The sequence below is a fragment of the Maylandia zebra genome, linkage group LG11, assembly GCF_041146795.1.
Source record: "Maylandia zebra isolate NMK-2024a linkage group LG11, Mzebra_GT3a, whole genome shotgun sequence".
Classification (NCBI taxonomy): domain Eukaryota; kingdom Metazoa; phylum Chordata; class Actinopteri; order Cichliformes; family Cichlidae; genus Maylandia; species Maylandia zebra.
The window spans coordinates 27,291,765-27,299,012 of NC_135177.1; the positions used below are offsets into that span (position 1 = coordinate 27,291,765).

Genomic DNA, 7,248 nt, shown 5'->3' on the forward strand with positions numbered 1-7,248 from the left:
AGTCTCTCTGGGATATAGGGAGAAAAGGGGAGAAAAGTTATATTACAAAAGTAATGTTAAGTTGAATTATACAAGAACTGGACTGAAAAATCAATGGAAATTGATCTTGTAAAGCGGTGAATCCAAATGTAAAAATTTCAGGTTCAAAGAATCTTTAATAGGAGGTCAGAATAGAGAAAATGGAAGCTGTGTCCAGGTTCAGAGCTGCATTTCTTGTACGAATTAGTGGCAGAAATGTACCATCAGATTTTGATCCACCACACGACTCTGGAAAGTGTCTAATTAGCAAAGCTTCATTTTTCAGTATGACAGTGATCCCAAACACACTGGAAAATGCAATAAAAAGCATACCTGCATAGAAATTAAACACAAAATGGATCATCATGCGTCCTGGATTGATCTCTCCAGAGTCCACATCTCAACATTATTGAATCAGTGTGGGATCATCTTGACAGAGAATGAAAGAAAAGGCAGTCAACATCCAGAGAACATTTGAATATCCTTCTGGAAGCCAGGAAAGTTATTCCTGAAGAATACTTCAAACTACAAGAAAGTTTGCCCAAGAGAGTCCTGGTTATGTTGAAGAATGTGGTCATACCAAATAATTTAGCATTGTACAAACTCTGTTTTTGTCTTATATATTGTATTTCCCCGTTTCAATACACCAATTTCCCCTTTTCCCAGCAAAGAAACGGGTAGTATTTTTAGGAGGTTTGCACAGCATTGTATGTCAGCAGTTATAAATTGACAGTTTATTACCATCAGTGCTCTTTTTACTGCTTTTTATTTAAAAGTAACAGTAATAATTTTGGGAGGGGGCACTTCTCATTAACTGTGACTGCTTCAATTATTAAACCAAACAATTGTCACTGAAAATAATAATAATAATGAAATGTAACGATGAAAGATTCCAAAAGTCGTTTTACGCTCGTTTTTATCGACGTGCTCTGGGATTGTTATTTTAGCCTAGTACAGCATCTCGCAATCGCTACTCGGCTAGTTTAGTCTAACCAAAATGGCGATCCTCATGTAGGGGTCGAGTGTGATTATTGGACGAATTTTTCAGCAGTTTTAGACAGTTTATTCTCCGTCCTTGTTATCTATACTGTGAGCCATGTTCACAAACATAGGCCTGAGGGCAGTTCTCAAGGTCCAAGCTAGTGTTTTGCGGGAAAGCTCGGCAGCTCTCTGTTGTGCTGCATCAGTCAAACCGTGGACGAACAGGTCGAGTTTACTGTCAGGACCAAACGTGAGAAGTGGTAAGTGTGAGGAAGACAAAACTTTCTTGTGGGTAAATATCAGTCAAAACATGTGTTTCTGTGAGCAGTTCGTAATTTCGCTAGGTCTTCTTGGGAAGTAACTAACACGAACGGCAGGCGGCACTGTTGGCGGAGCTACATGTTACCCTGATAAGCGGAAAGACCGCATACTTGACGTCTGAAACGATTTTCATCATAACGTACTCCAAAGTGTAGTAATCGGCTTTGCACAGCCTCCCTACGCAATTCATTTTTCTATCACACAGTTCTCTCCACACCACCAAGACAGTGTGAAGTTACTGGCAGGTGTTTCGTCAGCTGCTCAGCTACTTGTCATTGAAAACAGTCTTTCACAAAAACCCATATGTTCATATTTCTTTTGTTGAGTCTATGAAAAATGCCAAGTGTGGGATTTCTCATAGATTCTTACAGATTTGTAGAGTTTCAAATGTGTACAACTATGTGTGGCTGATATATTTTTTTTCAGGTAGGAGATGATGCCACACGCAAAACCAAGCAGTGTAAACGCAGGGCAGTTTCACAGTCTGAATTGGCTGTTGTTTTAAGTCCTGCTTCCTTTGTTGCAGATTTGCTCATTTTCCCTTCCAAAAACTTTCTGTGCATACGACAGTCTAAAAATATTAAAGTGCGCAAGGATCTCCTGGTGTGCACAAACGGGTTACATCTTCATGTGGAGTCTTGATTCTCTTTTCATACTTTTCACACAGTCTCAGCTCCCACACAGATCAATAAATACATGCTGTGTGGAAAACTGGGACATCTGAGTTTTGCTTTTTGGGGGGGTTGATTTGTGTGTAATTTCTAAGTAGACAGGATAGCTTGTCAACTCTCAGATAGAGGGACTTTGAAGAGCCTCTCACAGCTCTTTTCACACACCTCCGTGTGCAAAACTGATGCCTGCTAATCAGAGGGTTGTTGCACACACAGGGTGTGAAACAAACAAAAAGAATATCAGAAATATTTTTGACACGAAGCCTCTAAAAGAGGACTAGGTAACAGTGTAGTGCTTTAGCTACTTGAAACTTTTCTCCCCTAAATGTTTTTGTGGTTATCTCCCCTTCTGCACTTCTTTGCTGCTTAATCTGATGCAATATCTTGCTTTCTTATCATAATATCTGGAGCATCTACAGAAGCTTTTCTTTCATTTTCCCCCTCAAGTCTACTAGAATATGACAGCTTTTTTTTCTTTCTTTTTTTTCTCACTGTTGCAGCCTATGCACTGACAGTCACAGGTTTGCCAGCCCTTCAGTGACAGGCATGAATAAGAGCTGTTTGGCTTGCAGGCCGCTTCTCTCTACAGTGCTATGACTAATACAGCAAATAAATACTTTTTAACCCAAGGTTTGTACGCTGTACACTGCAGTCTATCAGAATTGAAATCACCAGCAGTGTCTCAAGAAAAATGTATGCTACCTTGAAATTTTTTACTTTGGTTTCTGCTGTTGATAACTTTAAAATAAGGTACAGAGAATTTCTATTAAACTATTCTCAACAGCAAAGATTACTGCCAGGTGAAAACTCGGTGAAAAGCTCTTTCCTGATGAGTTTCCTTCAGTGGATTGCAATATTAGTTGCACACGTTGGTGGATTTTTGAAGGAGGGCTGAACTGTCGCATAACATTAGAGAGGAAGTGACATCATTTGCTGTTTTGATATTGAAAACCACTGCTCTTATCGCCATCTGATATGTACATAGTTGCGTTTTAGGGTGAGTGTTTGACAACCGTTTTAGAAAGATTATCTTAGTTTTACTCTACAAGTTTCTCCATCAGTCACGCAAATTAAGCTTCATGAGTCGTTTCATCATCCTGTAGATTTCATTTACGTATTTTTTTTTTGTTTTGTTACAATAAATCAATGATTTTCTGACAACTCAGCTTGCAGCAGAAATGTTTTTATTATGTATTATCCCAGAGAGGTGTTTCTCTACAAATAGGATAGTCAAGTTATCCCAGAACTTAGAAGATGAGAACCCAAGTAAATAGAAAAGGCTTTTTTTTTTTTTTTTAGTGATTTCATTTATTAAGAGAAAAAAAGTTACCCAAACCTACCTCAACCTATGTGGAAAATTAATTCATCTAAATCTAAGAACACTGTGTTACCTTTGGCAGTCATTCATTTGCAATAAGTGGCAATGAGTCCTTCACATCATTGTGGAGGAATTTTTGGCTCACTCTTTGTGGAATTCTTTTAGTCACAATGACATGAAAGGTCATGTCAAAGCATTTCTATCAGATTTAAGTCTGGACTTTGAATAAACCACTCCAAAACTGTCATTGTATTTTTAATTTTCTGTTGTTTGCTTTGTTTTGGGGGGTTTTTTTGTTTTGTTTTTTGTCTTTTCTGTTGTTGTTTTAAAGCCATTCAGAGGACCTGCTGGCTTGTTTTTGATCATTGTCCTGTTGCATAAGCCAAGTGCGCTTGAGCTTCAGGGTACAAAATGATTGCTGGACATTCTCTTACGGGATTTTCTGGTAGAGCGCAGAATTCATAGTTCCGTCGATTACAGTAAATCATTCACCTCGAGAAGGAGCAACAGGAATCAAACTTGACTATTTTTATTATGTGCTTATGATGCTGACCCCAAAGGTTTTTGAGCGATCAGCAAGATTAGCAGCAGTGGTTTCTGCCCCGGAACTTCCCCATAGATGCGAGTGTTTTGAGTGTCTTCCAAAGACCAAGGAACTGATCGTGGACTTCAGGAAGACCAGGAAACACTTGACCCCTGTTTCAATCCAGGGGGTCAGTGTTGACATTGTGGAGGACTATAAATACCTTGGAGTACACATTGACAATAAACTGGACTGGGCTAAAAACACCACAGCACTTTACAGGAAGGGCCAGAGTCGTCTCTATTTTTTGAGGCGACTGAGGTCCTTCAACATCTGCCAGAAAATGCTGAGGATTTTCTATGAGTCTGTTGTGGCCAGTGCGATCCTCTATGCTGTTGCATGCTGGGGGAGCAGGCTGAGGGTCGCAGATGCCAACAGACTTAATAAACTAATCCGTAAGGCCAGCAATGTTGTGGGGATGGAGCTGGACTCCCTCAAGGTGGTGTCGGAGAGGCGGATGCTGTCCAAGATAAAGACAATGTTGGATAACACCTCCCACCCACTCCATGACATGTTGGTCAGTCACAGGAGCTCGTTCAGTGAGAGACTGAGATTACCGAAAAGCACCACTGAACGACACAGGAAATCATTCCTGCCTGTGGCCATCTCCCTGTACAACGCATCCACTTAACACACTGTTTGCTGCTACAACTACACATGTTTCTTTTCCAACTATTTATTTATGAGTGACTTATGTATGTATGTATGTATGTATATATATGTATATATTGTACTATTCTTAGTTAGTGTATTGTCTGTCTTGTCTTAATGTTGGTTTAAAATGGAGCACTGTAACAAAAAACAATTTCCCCCAGGGATCAATAAAGTATTCTGATTCTGATTCTGATTTTGGAATCATGAATACTGACCTCAGCTGAGGAAGTTGAGGCCTTTTTTAATAAAATAAATCATTAGCAAAGCAACGATTCCCTTGTTCCCTTCTACTTTCAAAATGAGTTTAATCTCCTAAGCAGTGGCTCTGTAGTGTAGTGTTTTACACATTTGCCAGACAAGTGAACAATCCCCAATTCGATCCCTTGAGGGAGAATTAGATCCCTGGAGGGAGGCACAAATCCTTTCGGGGTTACATCATGAGAGAATCCGGCCAAACCAAACACGTGGAGCTACCTGCTGTGGTGATCTCTTGTGAATAACAACTGAAAGTAACATTTTGAATCTACTAAACGTGAATGTTTGCAGTGATGCATCTGATTTCTCAGTTGCAGGAAGCTTTGCTGTTCCACAGCCAGTGAGACACTATGCCCGGGCTGCAAAGAAGAAGAAGACAGGTATTTAAGAGGAACTCTCATCACCATAGTGTGCGCATGTGAGCATTTATAAATGTGTACATAAGTTAAAGAAAGAAAAATCCAAAAAGTTTTTTTCCTCCAGGACCTGAGAGCCAACTCAACGATCTTCCTCCAACAATGCTGAAGATGGATTATGCAGCTGTTCCCCTTGCTCAAACGTAAACATATACAAAATGATTAAAATTCAGACTTTCTATTAATTATTTTATAAAAGTGGACGCACATAGTGATTGGTCTACTCTTCTAACACTATTGTATTTTCTGCTAACAGAACTGATGATCTTGTCAAAAGGCTTCTTTCACTGGAGTTGGCTAGTCATGTAAGTTTGTCTTTTTTATGTACATTGTTTGGCCCTCTTGTGGGAAAGCAGAGGCATAAACAAGTAGTTCAGCGTTAATAACTAATAATAATAATCTCATCTTCAGAAAGAAAAGCTACAGCTAAAACAAGAACAGCTAATTGCAAAGGTCCAGAGAGATGAGAGTGACCGAAGCTCAGAGGAAGTACAAGGTGAGGTGCTATATTTTTCATTATGTTGCACATAGTTTCTTCACTGAAAAAAACACGGGATACAACTTTTATTTATTATGCGATGTTGAAATTCTCCTGTTCTTTCTCTCCTCAGTGGCTATATTGACTGCTAGAATCCGAAACTACCAGGAACATTTGCAAAAACATCATAAGGTGAGAATAAAATGCATTTAAATTAATCAGCAGGTTGACAGATTAAAATGACGTAACACATGTAGAGCACTTGACTCTCACCACTGGAAGTTTCATGTATGAATACGTCTCTCCACATTTCCTCTCTGCTTTTGTGAGGCCTGCATGTGCTACAGGATATCCTGTGTACTCCCCCACATTAAATAAAAAGATGCGTAGCATGGCCAAGGTCGGAAGTTTCCGTGTTACATCATAGCCTAAACAATTTTATTAAAATTAACAACTGTTTTTATGTGGCATGACGAAGCAGCTGTTCCTCAGTAGGTGTCCTGATTTCTAGCGCATGTTGCTCTGTTTGTATTTACTTTCGATATTCTGTGTTGTTTGATGCTAGGATAAAGCAAACAAGAGGCGAATGCTTATGGCCATTGACCGAAGGAAAAAGATTTTGAAACACCTTCGGTTGATTCGCTACGATGCCTTTGAGAAAGTGTGTGAGCAGCTGGGCATCACATACACCTTCCCCCCAGAGTACTACAGACGGGCCACCCGTCGCTGGATGGCCAAGAAAGAATTCTGCATTAAGGTAGCAAATAAATGAAGCTGTTATTTATTAAGTCTACATCATCTCTGCACATTAATGTATACTCATATCTGTTGGGAAAAACTTAAAACTTTCCATTACACACAAGTGTAATGGAAGTGTAGCATATAGAGCATCTAGGGCATTACTCAAGCCTTCTGGAAACTCTTCTCTATACATTAAAGGTGTTATTTTATGCCCCCCACTAACACTTGGTCATATGTGTTTGTGTGTCTGTGTGTGTCATCTCAGGTCTTCAAAGCAGTGCAAAAGCAAAAAGCAGAGCAGAGGCTGAAGATAAAGCAGAGTTCAGGCTCCACAGACACGGAGTCAGCAAAGACAAATGCAGCTGAGATCTAATGAGACAAAAGCCACAATCTGTACACCTTCAGATGTAGTGATGTATCATGTAGATAAATAAATGGTTTTCCCATGCTGCCGTCACACGATTTTACTTTCTATTGTTGTCATTCTGATACCAGAACTGTCTGGAGATGTCAAAGATTAATAAGAATAAAATATCTGAGAAAGCTGGGTTGGAATAATCCTCCAAATTGTAATTGAACTAAAGCATGACTTCTAGATGTATTAATTTAAGATCTCATTTTAGAAAACCAGGAAGCCAGAAACTCAAGTATAGTATTAATATGCTAATTAGAAATAAACCTACACTGCAAATTCTCCATTTTATCTGAGAGGATACTCTGTGTTAAACCACCATGGCAAAAAACTAGCGCTAAAATATTATCACTAGATCGACTTGTTTTTGTTTTTATGTTTTGTTAATCAGCTGTCAGTG

At 39.3% G+C, this 7,248-nt stretch overlaps 1 protein-coding gene across 1 annotated transcript; it reads left to right on the forward strand.

Moving 5' to 3' along the window:
* Positions 1-986: 986 nt before the first annotated feature.
* Positions 987-6,898, forward strand: mrps15 (mitochondrial ribosomal protein S15). The gene is made up of 8 exons (XM_004550983.4): positions 987-1,259; positions 5,113-5,181; positions 5,285-5,360; positions 5,474-5,522; positions 5,629-5,713; positions 5,829-5,887; positions 6,261-6,452; positions 6,702-6,898. Exons 1-8 carry the CDS (start codon positions 1,115-1,117, stop codon positions 6,807-6,809), a joined length of 783 nt encoding a protein of 260 aa, XP_004551040.1. The 5' UTR covers positions 987-1,114; the 3' UTR covers positions 6,810-6,898.
* The last annotated feature ends 350 nt before the right edge of the window (positions 6,899-7,248 follow it).

Excerpts from the sequence above, each read along its gene's own strand:
- mrps15 (XM_004550983.4), top strand. The coding sequence starts at position 1,115 with ATGTTCACAAACATAGGCCTGAGGGCAGTTCTCAAGGTCCAAGCTAGT. Across the intron at positions 1,260-5,112 it reads AGGACCAAACGTGAGAAGTG|TTGCAGGAAGCTTTGCTGTT; the intron begins GTAAGTGTGAGG and ends CTGATTTCTCAG. Across the intron at positions 5,361-5,473 it reads GCTGTTCCCCTTGCTCAAAC|AACTGATGATCTTGTCAAAA; the intron begins GTAAACATATAC and ends TTCTGCTAACAG.